Here is a 21,799-nt window from a genome sequence, read left to right as displayed (position 1 = left end):
AAAGAAGAGGAGAAGATGTCTGCAAATGATATATTGGATAAATTGTTAGTATCCAGGAATCTATAGAGAACTCATCAAAATCAACACTCAAAGAATAAATAATCTGTTTAAGAAATGGGCAGAAGACATGAATAGACACTTCTCCAAAGAAGACATATACACATGGCTAACGATACATGAGAAAATGCTCAACATCACCCAGCGTCAGAGAAATTAAAATTAAAACCACGATGAGATATACCTCACGTCTGTCTGAATGGCTAAAGTTAGTAACTCAGGAAACAACAGCTATTGGTGAGTATGTAGAAAAAGGGGAATATTTGCACTTTTGGTGGAGATGCAAACTGGTGCAGCCACTGTGGAAGAGTACGGAAGTTTCTTAAACTACCCTACAACCTAGCAATTGCATTTTAAAGTATTTATCCAAAGGATACAAAATGCTGATTCAAAGGGGCACATGCACCCCAATTTCCAAATTATGGAAAGAGCCCAAATGTCCATCGACTGATGAATGGATAATGATGATGTAATATACATATACAATGGAATATTACTCAGCCAGCAAAGAATTAAATCCTGCCATTTGCAACAATGTGGATGGAACTAGAAGGTATTATGTGACATGAAATAGGTCAGCCAGAGAAAGACAAATACCATATGATTTCTCTCATATGTGGAATTTAAGAAACAAAACAGATGAACGTAGGGGAAGGGAAGGAAAAATAAGATAAAAATAGAGAGGGAAGCAAACCATAAGAGACTCCTAACTAAAGAGAAAAAAAAACTGAGGGTTGATGGAGGGAGCGGGGGTGGTTGAGGATGGGCTAAATGGGTGATGGGCATTAAGGATAGTACTTGCTGGGATGAGCACTGGGTGTTGTATAGAAGTGATGATCACTAAATTCTACTACTGAAGCCAATACTACAGTGTATGTTAACCAACCTGAATTTAAATTAAAAAAATAATAAATGTTACAAGTAATAGAGGAACAAACTTGATGAGGAAGGGGAACACGGTATAGAAGGCAGCACACAAAAGTTACTATTTAAGGTGAATCATGAAGGGTTTCTAGAAAGGCCAGCACCATAGGCAGAAGGGCATTGTAGGCAGGGAAAATAGTATGAACGCTAGAACCAAGGTACAAAAGTGCAACCTGAAAGAGTCTAGCTTAATTAGGAATCTATGTGGCTTAGCTGGACTGAAACTGAAGTGCAGGCTATGAAGCACAAGGAGGATGGAGAGGAAAATACAGTGAGAAAGGTAGGAAGAAACCATGTTACAAATGAAGGAGGAACGTGCTGGTATCCTCAGATGGTGACTAAACTTTCATATTTCTTCCTTTCTGAAAATTTTGCTTACTTTTCTATTTGAATGTTAATAATTTTTCTTATTCACTTGTGAGAACACCAGATACACTAAATATAGTAACTTTTGCATTGCAAATACTATTTTTAGAACTTCAGTTTTAAGTTTTATTCATCTCTTAAGTCTGATATACTCAAATTCATTATTTTTTTTCCTTTTGTAATTGATACCACTATTTATGTTGGGAAAATCCAGCTGGAAGGTTATTGCAAGAAATGTAAAAGAACTAATAAGGCAAGGTAAAAATGAAGGTGGGGGAGAACTAAGGTAGATTCAGGATCCATCTGGAAGATGGGATTACTAATATGTAAGAGAAGATTTCAGAGAGAAAGTCACTAGCTAGAAGGCAGGAGATCTCAGAGGACAACTTTTCAACAAAAGACCCTAAAATGAGTCAGTTAAAGATGCAGAAGGAATACTAGAAAAGTAAAGACAAGCTCTGAGGAAGACAGAGTCCAAAAGTCATCAATAGAACTTTCCATGTTTGCTTTCTCAAGGATTAGAGTGATTGTTTCTATTTCTACAGATCTATAAAATCCTGAGTTTGTCTTGCTTAAGTCCATTAGAAAGTACATTTGTTTGTTTTTTGGAACTCCAGACTCGAAGATCAAGACCCTGAGGATCAGGCATTTAACCAACTGAACCACCCCAGGAGCCCCAGAAAGTAAACTTTAAACTTCAAAGCATTATAGTGAATCTTAGTAGTATCTATGACTTTGATGCTTCATTAACATGTCAATTACCAAACTAAAATCCATCCTAATTCCATATGAGTCAAATGATACATAATCATTTTCCAATTCATCTCCCCGCCCCACCCCTGCCCTGCCCACCCCAATAAACTTCTAAGGTTTCTCTTTAGTAAACCTACTTTTTGCTTTAAATTCTATGGTCAGCAAGAAAATCAACCTAACAACAAATTAAAAGATCACCTTTTAGTTGTTTCAACCCTTACTTTTTTGGCTTTTAAGAGATCATGATGGCCTAACCTTAGCATAAGGTTTTGGACCTATTCACAAAAATTGATGAGAAAAACAGTAAATAAAACACAGATATCTAATCTTATTAATTTACATGTAACATAATCTAAATGCACTCTGGCTATGGAAAACAGATTACTCACCTGCGACCACATTCTGAATATTTACCAATATTTTTTAATATTAAGGCAGCTGTTAGTCGGATGTGTTTAGTTATTGGTCCCTCTTTTTCATCCTTAAAAAGAAAGGAAAAGAAAAGAATAAAGATCTAAATCATACAGTGCTCACATCTTTACAGATAAGGCTTTCAAGGCTTGCTTACTGTAAAATCTCGAAAGACTAGGTTTCTTGATCCTCTCCTAAGAGCCATAAGGGCAGCACTGGGATGATTCACAATGGCCTTTTGTGCTCTAGGAGTTGAGCCTGTGCCCCCTACAGCAGGCTGCCTAAATTGGGGAGAGAGAGAGATTGTTAACATGATGCTACAGACAGATCGACAAGAGTGACCAACCTGCCAACCAAAGGGTAGTTACTTTGAAATTCGATATAGGATAAATAAAAGTTCCCATGGCCCAGCATTTATGTTTACTTTGTGTCAGCCTAGGCAAAGGGGCTCTTATTATCAGGGTGAAGTTTCAAGTTTTTTATTTTTCAATCTAACAATTTTAAAGCAAACAACAGATGTTCTAGTGTAGTCCATCTTTAAAGTTTCTGTGCTTTAAACATGGAATAAAAATCAATACAACATGGTATCAGAGTTGTGTCCTTCACATCTTTGAATGTCATATGAAGATTTTTAACAATGAAGAAAATAGTCTACAACCTGAGTTGCAAGTTATTTTTTGCTAAACAGTATCTAACAGCAAAACAATATTACTTAAGAATATGTTGAAACAGGGATAGGTCATCCAGAAAAAGACAACCTAATATGATAATAACAACAAATTATGCTGAACACTGTATTTCAAACTACTACTTTGTTAAATCATCTTATTTTTCACCACTATTTGATCATTTCAATCAATCCTTTCAGTATACTTCTGTCCTTTTTGAAAGATACAGAATGGAAGGACTGCAGAGACAAATTTTACATAGAAGATTGAAACTACACTAGATTTCCTTGGTCAAGGAGAAAAATTGCATCAATATCTCCTGCATTCTCGTGAGGCAATGGTGGAAAGAGCAATAACACACACCAGAGGAAACACAGTCTATTTCTGACACCATAACTTTTGGTGTGACTTTGAAAATTTCAATTTGTCTCTCCTTGCTTCAGGTTTCATATCTGTAATGTGGGTTTATTTCTGGCACTTTTAAATATAAGTATACTAATTCTGAGTGTAAAAGTTATCTTAAAATTGTAAACCAGTTCACATCCATGTCTATATATATATATATGTCTACAGATAAGAATATCTATATATAGATACACCTAAGTGACAAAGATTTTTGATTGATTGTAATTGATATTCCATATATCTTTTCTTCAAAAAGCAAAACCAAATATATTCCAATATATTCTTTTTTCTTTAAGATTTTATTTATTTATTTTACAGAGAGCACAAGCAGAGGGAGTAGAAGGCAGAGGGAAAAGGAGAAGCAGGCTCCCAGCAGAGCAGGGAGCCCAACATGGGGTTGGATCCCAGGACCTTGGGATCATGACCTGAGCTGAAGGCAAATGCTTGACCAACTGAGCTACCCAGGTGCCCTATTCCAACATATACTTACATCCTACATAATATATATAAATTAAATACAGTGAAAATTATAGAAAAATATATTTGGGAGAAAAAGGACTTTCCCTTGCATTTAGGATAAAATCCAAACTCATCAGTATGGCTTATGAGACTCTCAGCAAATTATCTGTCATTCTTTTTTTAATTTTAAGATTTTATTTATTTATTAATGAGAGAGAGAGAGAGAGAGAAGCAGGCAGAGACACAGGCAGAAGGAGAAGCAGGCTCCATGCAGGGAGCCCGACATGGGACTTGATCCTGGGTCTCCAGGATCCCACCCTGGGCTGAAGGCAGTGCCAAACCGGTGAGCCACCGGAGCTGCCCCAAGTAAGATCTTTTTAAAACACAACAGAGAATTATTTTATAAACAAATGCCATATTTTCTTATACTTTTAGAAGCTGCTTAAGCATTTATAGACTTCACAGTACACATAATAAACTCTAGCATATTAGATCTAACAATATGAATGCTACAAATTTTGGCAAGTCTGGCTTTTTAGTTGAATTCACATTTTGTCTGTCCATGTTTAAGAAGTCACAGTCCTCACCTCTCTAATGTCATACCCTACTCACTCAGGTACCTGGGCTTAACAACGTACAAAGGTCTGAGTGGATAAGTAGCCAAGGACACAACCTAAAGAAAGTCAGATACTATTTTCTCTTAGTAATTAAAATATATGGCAATGGGGATCCCTGGGTGGCGCAGCGGTTTGGCGCCTGCCTTTGGCCCAGGGCGCGGTCCTGGAGACCCGGGATCGAATCCCACGTCAGGCTCTCGGTGCATGGAGCCTGCTTCTCCCTCTGCCTGTGTCTCTGGCTCTGTCTCTGCCTGTGTCTCTGGCTCTGTCTCTCCTTCTATCTCTCAAGAATAAATAAATAAAAAATCTTTAAAAAAAAAAAAAATAAAATAAAATATATGGCAATGAAAGAGAATACTGGTATCCAGACAGCAAAGAGTATATTAAAGGCTTCAATTATGAATTAGTGACTCAAATATTTTCATAATCAGTATCTTTAAAGTTTACAGCAGAACTCTCTTAGGACTTGATTTTTTATGGATGTCATAAAAGTAGGTCTGTATTTAAACCAGATGTTAAAAACAAATAAACCAGATGTTGATGTGTGGTATATATGACAGAAATTTTAAAATAAATTTTAATCAAGAGTAACTGAATACTGAACTATAAAAGACAATGCCAAAATCATTATACATACATTCATATTCATATACGTTCATATTCATTTATATAGACACATACCAAGAGTTTATTGTGAAGCTGTCATGGCTTGGAAAAATATTATAAAAATGTCCAAACGGCCTAAAGCAATCTACAGATTCAATACAATCCCTATCAAAATTTGAATGGCATTTTTGGCAGAAACAGAACAATCTTAAAGTTTATACAGAAATGCAAAAGACCGTGAATAACCAAAGAATCTTGAAAAAGAACAACAAAGCTGGAGACATCACGCTGCCTGATTTCAAACTGTATTATAGAGCCATAGCAATTAAAACAGTATGGTATTAGCATAAAGACGGACACACAGATCAATGGAACAGTAGAGAGCCCAGAAATAAACCCACATTCTATGATTGATTAATTTACAAGAGAGGAGACAGGAATACATGGTAGGGAAAGGAGTGTCTCTTCAATAAATTGTTTTGGGGGAACTAGACAGAACAATGCAAAAGAATGAAACTAAACATCTTACATCATACATAAAAATTAACTCAAAATGGATGAAAGATATTGAATGTAAAACCTGAAACTAGAAGACTCCTAGGAGAAAATATAAGTGGTAAGCTCTTTGATATCAGTCTTGGCAATGATTTTCTTAGATTTGATATTGAAAGCAAAGGCAACAAAAGCAAAAATAAGTAGGACTATATCAAACTAAAAGCTTTTGAACAACAAAGGAAACAATCAACAAAAGGAAAAGGCAACCTACTGAATGGGAGAAAGTATTTGCAGATCATGCATCTAATACAGGATTAATATCCAAAATATATGAAGAACTCATGCAAACCAATAGCAAAAAATAACCCAATTATAAAACAGCAGAGGATCTGAATATTTTTCCAAAGAAGACATACAGATGGTCAACAGGTACATGAAAAGATGTACTCAACACCACTCATCATCAGGGAAACGCAAGTGAAAAGCACAGTAAGATATATCACCTCACACCTGTCAGAATGGCTAATATAAAAGAAAAGACAAGGAACTGACAAGTATTGGTGAAGGTATGCAAAAGAGAACACTCGTGCACTGTTGGTAGGAATGAAAACTGGTATAACCACTGTGACGAACGGTATGAAGGTTTCTCAAGAAGTAAATAATAGAACTACCATATGATACAGTAATTCTACTTCTGGGTATTTATCTGAAGAAAATGAAAACACTCATTAGAAAAGACATACACATCCCTACATTAATTACAGTATTATTTACAAAAGCCAAGACATGGAAGCAACCTACATGTCCACAGATAGATGAAAGGATAAAAAAGTTGTGGTATACACATATACAATGGAATACTACTTAGCCATAAAAAGAATAAAATCTTGCCATCTGCAACATCATGGATGGACCTAGAGGGTATTATGCCAAGTGAAAGAAGTCAGAGAAAGACATATAATCTCTCTGATATGTGGAATCTTAAAAAAACAAACTAAGCTCATGGATAAACAGAACAGCCTGGTGGTTGTCAGATGGGGAATGGCAGTTGGGCAAATGGGTAAAGGGAACAAAATGTACAAATTTATAGTTATAAAGTAAGTCATGGAGATGTAACAAAAAGAAGAGCTTATGGTGTAATTAAAATTAATAAGTACGTTTTAGTTTTAGAATCTCTTTTAATCTTCAGTACTCACAATGCTATTTCATTAAATATGAAATAAATATGACTGGAGCTCTAATAATCGTCACGAGGCATTTCTTTTTTTTCAAGGAGGCATTTCTTATTATGTTTTTAATATCTTACCTAAATACTATGAATTATTAATTGAAAGGTAAAGCTGTTTGCACACACACACACACCCCAAAATCCAAATGTACTACTAGTCACTAGTCAAAATGATGTCTGATTCTAAAATATTCCAGCAGTACATTAAATGAATCAAGATTACTACAACACCCAAGATTGATGAATTTGCCAGTCACTAGAAAAAGGGATAAAATTAGTGCTTCTTTAAGTCAACTCAAATTACTAAATATATAAAACTGTGTATATGTATGGTTTTAGGATCACAGGGATTTCCAAGAGTTCATGATTTTACCTGCCTAGCACAGTCTAATATTTCCCTACTAACTACTACCTTTCCCCTCATCTTAAGTCTGTTTTTTTATTTATCTAACTACTCGTCATACAAACCATTCATTCATTGTCTGGTGATGATACAAGTTCTAGTATAACTATGAATGGAGCAGTTGCAATGATCATATAAGGGTAGAAATAACTTACAGTTTCCAAATACATTACATGGAATATGTAGATTTTTAAAGCTTAAACGCAATTTCAATGTAAAACAGATACTGAGTTTGCAGAATATTACTGATTTTTCTGGAATGGGATACAGAAAGAGATAAGGTAGGATGCGCTACTTGTATACTAGTGTGTCTAGAACAATTTTCCTTACTACTACCCTTCCATCAAGGTACCGCTGCCATCCAAAATAACACGTTCATTTAAAGAAACCAGAAAAATTCAAGAGTATCTAATGAAAATAAACATTCCCTGTGATTTAATTGCCCAGACTGTTAAAATTTTGAGGTACTTCCTTTAAGCTGCACCCCTCACCTGCATCCCTGCCCCCATCATATGTGTGTTTTTATACACAACTGGGACTGTTACTCATAAAATTTGATACACTGCTGCTACAGTACGGCTATATAGTACATTTGTACTAATTTTATTTTAAAGATCTTATTTATTTATTCATGAGAGAGAGACACACACACACAGAAGCAGAGACACAGGCAGAGGGAGAAGCAGGCTCCATGCAAGGACCTCGATGCAAGACTTGGTCCCAGGACGCCAGGATCACATCCCGGGCCAAAGGCAGGCGCTAAACTGCTGAGCCACCCAGGGATCCCCACTTTACCAATTAAATGAATGCGCTTCACTAAGACACTTCACTGTTATCTGCTGAAAAAATAATAATACATTTCCTGACATGTCCAATGTGATTAGCACACCTCCACCCCTGGGGCTCCTATGCACAACAGGTGGAAGCACTAGACAAATAACATTTCTGAAACTCATTTTACTTATTGTCAATCTACCTTTCAGGGTGGGTGTGAGGCTTAAATCTGATGACACATGTAAAGTCATTTGGCAAATATTAGGCCAACAATAAATGAGAGCTATTATGATGATCATTAGTAGTAGCAAAAGCAATCATAGTGGTGGCACTAGTAATCTCTTGTCTTTTCACCATACCTGTCTCACTAATTACCTACACTGAGACTTTCCCCACAACTATCCCAAAATTGCCAAGTCTTGCTCAATAAAGTTTAGTCCACCTCCAAGTTAATGCTCCCAATTATCAATTCATTCTCATCATTGCAATTTATTAATTTCTACTTCTGAAGACATTTCCCAGGGCAGCCCAGTGGCCCAGAGGTTTAGTGTTGCCTTCGGTCCAGGGCGTGATCCTGGAGACCCAGGATCGAGTCCCGCATCGGGCTCCCCGCATGGAGTCTGTTTCTCCCTCTGCCTTGTGTCTCTGCCTCTCTCTCTGTGTCTTTCATGAATAAATAAATAAAGTCTTTAAAAAAAAAAAAGAAAACATTTCCCATAGAAACTGCTCCGAACTTTTTCACTTTTTGTTAAATAAATACTAAATTTCAATTTGATTGTTTAGAGTTTGTCTTCCCCCAAATAGTGTGAGTTTGTAAATTTAGGGATATTACCTTACTGTTCTGTGTCTGAAAAAAAAAAAAGGGGGCTTATTACTGAAAGAATTTAAGTTTATTCTATGAGAGATGCTCTAACTTCCTCTTTCTCTGTATTAAATATTCTGTCATTACTCAAACTTCCCCCCCTTGTCTTTGATCTTAGCCAGAGATTAACTTAACTTCCAGAGTTAATTCTTTCACTTATATTCTGGAATCTGTTAATTAACCTTTGTAAACTACCTCCTCTTTTGCATCTATCTTTTCCTTTCTACTGAACCCTGTACTTAATTGTAACATATATGCTACTCCAACTTAAAAGAAACGAAACAACACTTTTCGTTTGATCTCATTACTATCATAAAAGATAGGAACTAGATTTACAATATCTGGCAAAGCAATGATAAATTTAATTAATATTGAATACATTTATTATAGTAACATATCTGATGATTTTTTTTCTCCATCATTGGCCATCTTTCAAAGATACATATTATTTTTCAATTATATCATCAATACAATTTATAATGGCTAGTCCCCTGCTCTTTACATAAATGGTGGCAGATAAAGCTTAGGATTAGCTTTTATTTCTTTATTTGAAATCCCTTCACCAAATTCTTTTTTTTTTCAGCTGTTTGTTTCAACTGAACAAATTATTTGCATATGGCTACTCAGCGCAAGTTTGTGGATTCTAGTTACCCTAAACAGCCACTTAAGGTTACACCACTTTCCACCTGAAAATAAAGCCAATAACCATTACTTTATTGGTGTTAATTATAAAATGATTATTACTATCACTTTTCCTTCCATCAAGCAATTTCTCAGGCATCATAAACATATAAATAAGTGAAGTAAATAAAGCATACTTTTCCTACTACCTTAAAGATTTTATTATTTAAAAACCTGCAATCTATGTAGGTTATATATATTAATAATACATACTATGATGTTTTAATAATTCACCATATTTAAAAGAACAATTTAGAAACAAACATCTGTGGCTATAAAGCTATGGTTGTTTCCTTTGTTTTTAAAACATAAATAAAAGGAGGGTGCCTGGGTGGCTTAGTTGGTTAAGTGTCTGCCCTGGTCATGATCTCAGGGTCCTGGGATAGAGCCCCGTGGCAGGCTCCCTCTTCAGTGGGGAGTCTGCTTTTTCCCTCTCCATCTGCCCCTTCCACTCTATCTACCTCTCCCCAGGCTCATGCCCTCAAATACATAAATAAAATCTTAAAAAAAAAAAAAAAACCATAAATAAAAAGGTTGAAAATAGCATTTTAATTCAGACAGTTTCATTTAAAGTTTTCTTAGTTGCTGAAGTTCTTAGGCTGTTTTTCTTTAACAACCAAAAGGATTCTATGTCCCTCCTTAATAGCCCTCCTGCTGCAAAAACATATAATTTGATTTAAAACACATAGGATATGTATCTTTAATAGGAAAATTCTAGTTTAAAAGATGCACATTTAAATGTTAATAAATGCACATAAATGATAGTACATCAAAAAAACTATACTGCAAAAAGAGATTTTAAAAGTTATACTGTTAATTTGGACGAATTAACTTTTACTTCAACCCTTGATATATCTAACTGTTCTACACAGACAACATTCTCTAGCCAAAGAAATACCAAGGGTATGCATTATTTTATATTCACATGAGATTTAGTAGCAAGCTGCTAAAATTTGGAGGGGCGGGGGGAGCCCAAACCAACAATGATGCTGGGAGACTTACCCAATTTTATTACATACTCAATCATCGAAGTCTAAAATGGAAAAACAACAACAACAAAAAAAGACAACTTGCTTCATTATTAAAAGAAGTTAATTTATTGCCTTAGTAGAGGACTAAAAATTGCAAGTGCAAACTGAACAACCCCAAACTAAATATGGTGCCCTTGCAAACTAAATGCTGCAGTTGCTACAGCGCTCTGTCTGCCAGTCAATCCAGATTCAAAGCCACAGGTAGGAGCAACTGATTGGCTTAGCTGCCAGAGGTAATGGGGGAGAAAGCAAGTATTTGACCTTTTTCTTTTTCTTTTTTTTTTTTTGCCTTTTGTAGAAAGAGAGAAGTCCTGCCGTCTAGTAAGACTAAAATTATGGGAAATATCTCAAACATAGGAAGGGAGTTTGGATGGAAGATATTCAAAACCAAATGTCTTTGGCCCTATCTCCTTTCCTCCTAATAATTAATACTATTGACAATATTACAAGTAATAGTAGTAGTATTAATAATAATTATTAATTATAAAGAAAAGAATTTCCCTTTTTGCTCTTTGATCCTTTAGCACCAGCTCCTACTAACCTACCAACCTACTGCTACTGTGAAGCAGTCATGTATTTTATACAACAAAATAGGAAATATATTCTCAGGGACCTTGTTTAAATAACTATGCTTTTGAAATCTGTACCTCCACCAAAATTTTAATCACATCTGAAAGCAATATAGAAGTACATAAGCACAATTTAGGCACTTCAATAAATATGTTATACTTAATAATTAACTAAATATAAGCTTGGAGATAAAATAAAAATGAATGATGATGTGTGTATTTGTGTGTTTTTAATAAGACAAAGCATACAAATGAATTTGAGACTGGATACTCACCTGGACTTCTTGAAAGATAGGGCAGTATATAGGTTCATACTGCTCATGATAAAGCTACACTCTCTACCTGAACTTCTGTTTGCTCATTATTTACTCTAAATTTAGTATGTTCGCAAACATCATCTTATTTGATTTCTATGATGGCTCTTTGTTAAAGGTAAAATTATCCCCACTTTACTGCTAAAGAAAACATGCTTTCAAACAAGTAACTTTCCAGAGCCATAGAACTATGTGGCAAGAGCTGGAGTTTGAAACCAGCTATGTCTGGTTTGGTAAGGAGAAACTGGAAAAGGCCTAACTTTTCCTATTCTAACACATGACTATTTACTTGGATAATAAACCTAAGTTCATGCCTCGGTTAAAACTGAAGTATAATTTTATACACAGTACCTATGACGCTATAATTTTTTTCCCATTTTTAATGCTGGTAAATTCTGAAAGCATAGTAGATTTAAGAGGTTAACACTGTTACATAATTTTCTTTATTCCGTGTATAGTTTCTAAGGAATAAATAAAGTTTATTAGTAAACTACAGGCTAAGTCTCACACCTTAGTAAATTCTATTCGCAAATATTTTAAATAACTCTAAAAAGGACTTCGACACAATTTGACTAATTTGTGTCATGGTATATAATTTTTGGTTATGGGTACCATCTTTAAATATTCTTTGGTATCCAGTGTTTGGAAGAATGAAGTAAAATAAAAAGTTCTGCCATCAGCTGTGGAATGAATTAGGGCTTTTCCTAATAAGATATTTTTATGTATCAGTAGTAGCCCAAGGAATGTATCTTAAACTAATATTACCAAAAAGTATTACACAAAATTAATCTCACACTTATATAGGCTTATTATTATTTTTTAGGCTTATTATTTCAAACTTTAAGTATAATAACAAGTATAACAAAATACCCATTGATTCTATAGCTTTTACATAAAATATTTTATAAATGGAGAAACAGCAAGGGCTACAACTTTACAGTTGAAAATATAAGATGCCAACAGGCTAGGTCAGCAAAGAACTGTTGACTACAGAATCAAGCCAATCTTCATTAATTGACCTCACTCAATAATATTAATTAAAAGCCCTTTATGTGCTAGACATTGTGCTAATATGATAAAAACTCCAGGATGCAAAACATCAACCCTCTAAAGATATCTTCTGGCCTTATGACCACAAAATTTGGACAAAGAATGCCATAAAAGTGAAGTCTAAGCTGTCAAGTAATCTAACTACTGAATTAATTTCAACCAAAACTTTAAGTAGAATTAAGCAGTCACTGATGTATCCTGAATTACCAATTTCTACTCTGGACATCTTACCCTCTATTAAATACTTCCAAATCCATCAAGATTGCAGTTTTATATATCATAATCAACTAGTCTTTAGAAACCTTCTTTACCTTAAAATAAAATACATCAAACTACCTTCAGTTTTTGTTAAATATTTCAATTTTTTCATTTAACTCAAACTCACTACATTATTTCTGAAATTTCAATTGCTAGAAGAAATTAAAGATTTACCATGAATTCTGGGTGATACTTCTGGAAGAATTAGAAGAACCTTTACAGAGAAATTCTAGTTGCCTGTAAGTTCTCATTCATTTGTCACAGAGAGTGAAGTTGATGTTTCCATGTTGCTCTCTGTTAGTTCCCATGAGACCATTGATTATTCAAATCCCATCTTGATGCAAAAATATCTTTAGGATTATACAGGAGTAACAAAACCTAATATTAGAATCTTTAGGAGGAAATACAACTGCAAAAGGTTCAGTAGGAAACCAGTAGTTTGAGCCTCAACATCACTTAAGTAGATTCTTAGGTGGCCAGGGAATATCAATTTTATTAGTGCAAATAAAAGTCCCTAGTTTCTTTTTTCTTTTCTTTTTTTTTTTTTTAAGTCCCTAGTTTCTAAAAAGAACAGTTTCCACTTTGGAAATGTTTGTTTACTGATATCCTATAAATTCTCTTTGACTCTTTAATGATACAACTCTAAATATAAACACGATACAGGTTACACTCCTCCCAAGGGAAAATAATTTTTGTCTTTTCTATAACAGCTATTAGCTAGGTATGAATGAGAAACAATGTATTCTTAAAAAAAGCTTTCAAATGTCTTTTATAGCAGAACAGTCTTTTCAAACAAAATATGACTTAGAGTCCTTATGCATAAAGCAGAAAGCAGAGATACTATGGTTAAATGTAAGTTGGAGGCCTCTTTCAAATATCCCCTTTATCCTGGCACTGCTTATTCAAAGAACACTCTGGCCAAGAAATAGTACTAAAAGTACTAAAAACAATGGATGTAAATTAAATTCTTGGCTTACCAGAGGCACTAAGTCTTTTCCTCTAATTATACAGAATTAAAAGAGCAGTTCATGGGTATCTTTTATTACAGAGAATTTTTTGGGTCCCATTCCTTAAATAAGGATCAAACACAAAATATAATCACATGTTATTTATATATTTCAGTTCTAAACTAGCAGTCTACATCATGGACTTTACAAGAATAAAGATTTTTAAATTCTTTTTTTAATTTTTTTTAAATTTATTTATGATAGTCACACAGAGAGAGAGAGAGAGAGAGAGAGAGAGAGGCAGAGACACAGGCAGAGGGAGAAGCAGGCTTCATGCACCGGGAGCCCGATGTGGGACTCAATCCCGGGTCTCCAGGATCACGCCCTGGGCCAAAGGCAGGCGCCAAACCGCTGCGCCACCCAGGGATCCCAAGAATAAAGATTAAGGACAAAGACCTTCCAAATTTTTGTCAGACATACAAAGACCTTAGAAGTTGTCACTCATTCTCAGAACAAGAAAAAAAGCTGAACTGACAGTTAACAATTCTTAAATCCATGACTGAGGTCACAAGGCAACTGCCTCCCTGAAAACTGGAGACAGTCGAATATAGAGAATCACAAATAACTTCAAGAGTCAATAACTGGTAGGAATACTTAAGCAGAAATTGATGAATTGATGGAAGGTCTAGTATGGATTATCTTGAAAGATGAAAACTTTGGTAGGAGTTTGGGGGATGGTATGCGGCTGCAGTCTCGGTAGAGAGCCCATACTTTTTTGAGTTTTAACTCCAGGAATTTTACCAAGGTCTCATAGTAAAGACTGGAGGAAAAAAATTCCCTAGGGCTTCCAGCATGGGGGTGGGGGAGGGAATCAATTTTAAATTTGCCCAGAGGGATCCCTGGGTGGCGCAGTGGTTTGGCGCCTGCCTTTGGCTCAGGGCGCGATCCTGGAGACCCGGGATCGAATCCCACGTCGGGCTCCCGGTGCATGGAGCCTGCTTCTCCCTCTGCCTGTGTCTCTGCCTCTCTCTCTATCTCTCTGTGACTATCATAAATAAATAAAAATTAAAAAAAAAATAAATTTGCCCAGAATATTCTCCTTACCAAAGGCCTGCCCTCAAGAAAAATTACTTCACCAAAGCCTTATCTGGCTGATGGGAAGGAGCAATTAGATAACTTGAGCCCTCCAAATTCCCTGTCTCACATAAGGGGAGAAAAATAAAGAAAATAAAAGAAAGACTCTTCTTCATGTCACAGCCCTTAGACTCATGCCCAATAAAAGTTAGATTTAATCATGAGATTATAGAATGCTTCCCATCTGCATACCTTATCAACCAGGCTCCAGTATAACAACAGTGGATTACAACTGAGAAAGCTGTAAGATACAGACTCAATTTAACAATGAGCTTCAGGGTGCCTGTGTGGCTCAGTCAGTTGAGCATCTGATTCTTGGTTTTGGCTAGGGTCATGATCTCATGGGTCTTCAGACCAAGCCCCATGGGCGCTCTGCACTCAGCACAGAGTCTGCCTCAGATTCTCTTTCCCTCCCTCCTCAGCTCCAACATGCCCTAAAATTAAAGTCTTTGGGAAAAAAAAAAAAAAAGAGCTTCTAACAAAACCCAAAGACAACAAGGGAGGGGGAAAAAGGACACTAGAAGAAACTGAAGCCTCTCTCACTTACTGCTACAGCAAACATTAAATACAGCATAATTCCTAAGCAGGTAAATATAAAACTTAACACTAAAGGTCTCTTTACCTCAGTTCCTATTAACTGATATCCGGTGCATGTGAACTGGACTCAGATATGGCAGGGACTTTGAAATTATCATACTGCAGACTAAACATAGTTATGATTAATATAATATGCTAATAGCATATTATAATATAATTAATATGCTAAGACTCACGCAAAGAAGTGGCAACATGTAAAAAAAATATGGGTAAAGTAAGCAGAGAAATGGAGATATTAAAAATAAAAAAAAATGCCAGAAATAAAAAATACTGTAACAGAAATAAAGAATGTCTTTAAGGAGTGGCTGGTTCAGTGGGTGGAGGAGTGGCTGGTTCAGTTGGTTAAGCATGTGATTTGACCTCAGGGCTGTGGGTTTGAGTCTTCTGTTGCGTGTTAGAGATTACTTAAAAAATAAAATCTTAAAAAAAAAAAAGAAAAAGAAAAAGAATGCTTTTGATGAGATACAGCCAAGAAAAGAATCAGTGAGTTTAAACATGTATGAATAGAAACTTCGCAAACTAAAAATAAAGAGAAAAAAAATGAAAAAAGGAAACATATTCAAGAACTGTGGGACAATTGCAAAAGTTGTAACATATGTGTAATGGGAATATCAGAAAGAGGAAAGAGAAAAAAATGGAAAAAATACTTGAAGTAAGAATGGCTGAGAATCTTCCAAAATTAATGACATCCCAAACCACAGATCTAGGAAATTCAGAGAATACCATATAAGATACATATAAAAACAACACCACCTAGGCATGTTATATTCAAACTGCTAAAAACCAAAGACAAAAAATCTTGAAAGTAGCTAGATGGAAAATAGCAAACACAAAAACCTTACTGATAGCACAACAAAGGTAAGATTACCTGATGTCTCTTGAGAAACCACATAAGCAAGAAGAGTAGAATGAAATATTTTAAAGAGAAAAAGATTTTTTGTCCACAAAGTTATTTTTCAAAAGTGAAGGAGAAATACTTTTTTCAGACAAAAACTGAGGGCATATCTTCACTGTAGAGCTACCTTATAAGAAATATTAAAAGAAGTTCTTCATACAGACTACAGAAGAAAAATTGATGGAGGTCAGAAACTGGGATGTATATAAAGAAAGCAAGGGTACTGGAGAAGGAAAGGAATGGAAGTAGAATAAAATATTTTACTTTTCTTATTTTTAACGGATTTAGTAGGTAAGTGTTCAGAATAATAGCTACAATGTATTTGGTGATTAAATCTTTGGATAAGTAAAATGAATGATAGCAACTGCATAAGGACATGAGGGAAGAAGCAAGAATACTACATTACATAGGACTCGTACTACACATTGTTGTTTGAAAGTGAACTAGATTAGCCATCAACATATAACCCGAACAATCATAAAAAAAATATTTAAGATTTTATTTATTTATTCATGAGAGACACAGAGAGAGCGAGAGGCAGAGACACAGGTAGAGGGAGAAGCAGACTCCATGCAGGGAGCCTGATGTGGGATTTGATCCCGGGTCTCCAGGATCACGCCCTGGGCTGAAGTTGGCACTAAACCGCTGAGCCACCCGGGCTGCCCCAATAAAAAATTTTTTAAAAGAAGTATAATTGATTTGCTAAAAGGAACAAATGGAATCATATAAATTACTTCATTAAAAACCAAAGAAAGTAAAGCATGTGAAGACAAAAGATACAAAAAGCAAGTGAAATGAATAGAAAATATTTATAAATATGACAGTTATTAATGCAACTATATCAATAATCACTTTAAATGTGAATGATCTAAATACACTAATTAAGAAACAAAGAGACTGCCAGAGAGGATAAACAAAATGAAACCCAAGTATGTGTGGTTAGATATAAAAACACAGATTAAAAGTAAAGTGATAGAGATGGTTGGGGAATGAGCAAAATAGGTGAAGGGGATTAAAAGGTACAAACTTCCAGTTGTAAAATAAGTAAGTCATGGGGATGAAAAGTACAGCATAGGGAGCTTAGTCAATAATACTATAATAACTTTGTAGGATAACACATGGTAACCTTAGCATACTGAATGTTGTGTAATGCGTATAACTGTCAAATGGCTATGCTGTACACATCAAACAATACAATAGTGTATGTCAACTATACTTCAATTAAAAAAAATTTTTTTTCAATTAAAAATTGTTTAAAAGGTAGTTAGCAACAGTTGAAGGATTGACTTATGTGAAGAAAACCTACGGGGAAGAAGAGAAAATCATATTCAAAGTTGAAAGTTGGGGACTAATAATTAATTTGAACATTAAAATCCACTTTATGCTCCATCCACCCTCCCTCCCAAAAAATAAAAGGATGGTGAAAGATATACCACACTAACAGTAATCAAAAGAAAGGTGAAGTAACTATACTAATGTCAGACAAAGCAGACTTCAGAGTACAGGGACTATGAGAAATAAAGAGGGACATTACATAATGATATGGAGGTCAACTCTTCGCAAAGACATAGAAGTCTTAAGGTCTGTACTCCTAACACAAAGCATCAAAAAATGAGCAAAATCTGACAGAACTGCAAGAAGAAAACAGACAAATCCACCAACTATATTTGGAAACTTAGCACAACTCTATCAGTGACTGAGAGATTCAGCAGGCTGAAAATCAGTAAAGATATAGTTGAACTTGTAAACAACACTATCAATCAATTGGCTCTGACATTTATATAATGCTTCAAAAACAATGGAAAAAACATTCTTCTCATGCTCACCTAGAACATTCACCAAAAGAGACTACATCTGGGATATAAAACACACCTTAACAAATTTAAAAGAACAGAAATCACATAAAGTACGCTCTCAGATTACAATGTGATTAAGCTAAAAATCACTAACAAAAAGATAGGTGGAATATCCCAAAATATTTGGAAATTAAACAACACGCTTCTAAAATATTTTGAACTAAGTGATAATGAAATTATAACTTACCAAATTTGTGGGATACAGCTAAAGCAGTGCATAGAGGGAAAGTTATAGCATGAAATGTATATAATTAGAAAAGATCTAAATGTATACATTAGAATAATCTAAGCTCCCACCTTAGGAAACCAAAAAAGTAAAAATATAAATGAAGGTAAGCAGAAGAAAAAAATAAAAATTAGAGTAGAAATCAAATACAGGAAATCAACAGAGAAAAATCAATGAAACCAAAAATTGGTTGTTTGAAAAGATCAATTAAAAAAAATCAATAAAATAGATAAATCTCTAGCTAGCTTAAGCAAGAAAAAGAATGCAAAAAGGCACAAATTACTAATATCAGAAATGAAAGCTTCTTTAATTGCTACTGAGCCCATGGACATTAAAAGGATAATAAATGTTATGAATAACTCTATGCCACAAATTTGGTAATTTATGAAATGAATGATCAACAACCTGCTAAAACTCACACAAGAAGAATAATCTGAATAAAACTTAACTACTGAAAAAATTGAACCAATGGTTTATCTTGCAAAAAAGAAAACTAGGCCAAGATACTCTCACTGGTGAATTCTACCAAAAATTTAAGGAAGAAATGATACCACTCTCTATAATCCCTACCAGAAAACAAAGAGAGAACATTTCCTAATTCATTATATAAGATCAGCATTGCCCTAATACCAAAAACATACAAAGACAGAAAAATTATAGACCAGTATTTCTCATGAACATAGGTGTAAAAATCCTCAAAGGGTGGCACATCTGGGTGGCTTAGTCAGTTAAGCATCTGACTCTTGATCTCAGTTTAGGTCTTGACCTCAGGGTCATGAGTTCAAGCCCTGCACTAGGCTCTATACTGTGGTACTGTGGAGCTCACTTTGGGGAAAAAAAAAAACCTCAAGAAAAATATTAGTAAATCTATTAAGTAACATTAAAAAAAACTACATACCAATGAAAAATGAAGGATGCACTGTGTTTTTGTATGCCTTTTGCTGAACCACTAAGGCCAAATATAAGAATACTAAAGAAATATCTTAGGCTAAGCTGAAAAATATGCATATTTATTTAACTTCTTTACTGCAGCTATGCAAGGATAATTCAAGTTAATTTATATAATTCATCACATCAACAGGCTAAAGAAGGAAAATCATGATCATATGAATAGCTGTAGAAAAAGAAAAAACAGGTATGACAAAATCTAACACCTATATATTACTAAAAACTCAGCAAATGTCCTAATTAAAAAATAGGTTAAATCTGGATACCCTACCAAAGATGATATTCAGATGGTAAATAAGTAAATGAAAAGATGTTCAACATCTTTTGTCATCAGGGAAATACAAATGAAAATAACATAGATGTGAATGCACATTTATTAGAATGGCTAAAATCTAAAAAACTGATAATACTGAATGGTGGTGAGGGTGTGCAGGAGCAGGAACTTCTTATTCATTCATTGATGGTGAAAAGTACAAAATAGTACAGCCACTTTGAAAAACAGTTGGACAGTTTCTTACAATGCTAAATATAGTCTTGCCATACAATCAAGAAATTGTAACCCTAGGTAACTGCCCAAAGGAGTTAAAAATCATGTCCATACAAGAGCACTTGGCCGGCTCAGATGGTGGAGCATGTGACTCTTGATCTCAAGGTTGTAAGTTAAAGTCCTGTGTTGAGCACAGAGCTTACTTAGAAAAAACAAAACAAAACAAAACAAAACTACATACAAATATTTATAGTAACTTCCTAACTGCCAAAAACTAGAAGGAACCAAAATGTCCTTTGATAGATAAACGGATGCATCCATACAACAGAATTATTATTCAGCAATAAAAAGAAATGAGTAATCAAGCCACAAAAAGACATAGCTCAGAACCTTAAATTCATATTCTTAGTGAAGAAACCAGTCTTAAAAGTCTGAAAACTACATACTGTATGATTCCAACTATATATTCTGGGCAAAGGCAACTATAGAGAAAATCAGTAGTTGCTAGGGGTATGGAGGCATGGGAAAGATGAGAGGTAGTGAAGAGAGATAGATGAACAGATCAAACAAGGCATTTTCAGGGTGGTGAAATTATTCTGTACAATACTGTAAAGATGAATATGTGATATTTTACTTTGTCAAAATCCACACAACTATAGCACAGAGTGAATCCTCATGTAAACTATAGATTTTAGCTTATGATAATGTATAAATATTACTCATCAATTGTAACATATGCATCACACTAATACAGAATGTTAATATTAGGGAAACTGTTAGGAAGAGGGAATATATGGGAACTTTGCACTATCTGCTCAACTTTTCTCTAAATCTAAAACGACTCTAAAAAATAGTCTACTATTTTTTTTTAAAAAGATAAGGATGAATATTATCACTACTATTGTATAACTATTCTAGAAACATAAGATATTATACTTGGACAAGAGGACAAAATAAGAGGTATTAATATAGAAAAAAACAGTTGAAAATATAGTATAAGTCGTAAAAATTTATGACAGCAACAAAAAAATAAAAAGCACAACTAGCAATAAGTTCTGCAATTAATGTATGTGAAGAAAACTTTCAAGCTATACTGGGGTAAAAAAAGACTATAATACCATAAGCTGATACCTTTTTCCTTTAAGGGAAGAAATAACACTGGAACAATGTTTACTACCATAAGACAAACACTACCAAAAATTTCATTAAAAGCAATTACAACAAAAATGCCAACATGCTTTTTTTTTTTTTGATCTCTAGAAACATTCTGAAGTTCATTTGAAAGGATAAGTATCTGTATATGTACTAAGCCCAATTTATAAATCACTCATTTCAAAATCTAGCATAGTGCCTGGTATAAGTGCTTGAAAAAAATTAAGAAACACCCTGAAAAAAGAAAAATTTGGAGGGGGATCTTGCCATATCCAAATTTAAAGTGATGGTATAATAAGGACAGAGACCAGTGGGATAATAAGTAATCCAGAAACAGACAAAGCATACAGGAATTTAATATATCAAGGGTGGAATTTCAAACACCTAAGGGAAAGATAAGCACCAATATGTTAGCCATTTGGAAAACAATAAAGCTATCTTCATGCTTCACTTTATACATGAAACTAAAATACAGATGGATCAGAAAGTTAAAAAATTGAAGTAGCGGAAAGCAACAAAATGTATATTATGTGATCTAAGAGTTTAGAAGGTCTAAGCATGAAATAAAAATCTTTAGTCTTTCTAGTATGTCTACTAAAATGTCTAGAACACTAACCAACTTAAAA

At 34.4% G+C, this 21,799-nt stretch overlaps 1 protein-coding gene across 1 annotated transcript in view; it reads right to left on the bottom strand.

The window, feature by feature from the left end:
* ARID2 (AT-rich interaction domain 2) overlaps nt 1-21,799 on the bottom strand; it is a 164,703-nt gene that overhangs the window by 13,579 nt on the left and 129,325 nt on the right. Inside the window, exons 17-18 of the mRNA XM_041735582.1 lie at nt 2,669-2,864; nt 2,490-2,581 (exon numbers count right to left, since the gene is read on the bottom strand). Coding sequence (XP_041591516.1) covers nt 2,490-2,581; nt 2,669-2,864 — 288 coding nt within the window. The remainder of the gene's footprint in view (nt 1-2,489; nt 2,582-2,668; nt 2,865-21,799) is intronic.

Source organism: Vulpes lagopus, chromosome 21 (genome assembly GCF_018345385.1).
Source record: "Vulpes lagopus strain Blue_001 chromosome 21, ASM1834538v1, whole genome shotgun sequence".
Lineage (NCBI taxonomy): Eukaryota > Metazoa > Chordata > Mammalia > Carnivora > Canidae > Vulpes > Vulpes lagopus.
The sequence above is the reverse complement of the archived record's forward strand: the minus strand, read 5'-3'. Positions and strand labels throughout refer to the sequence as shown.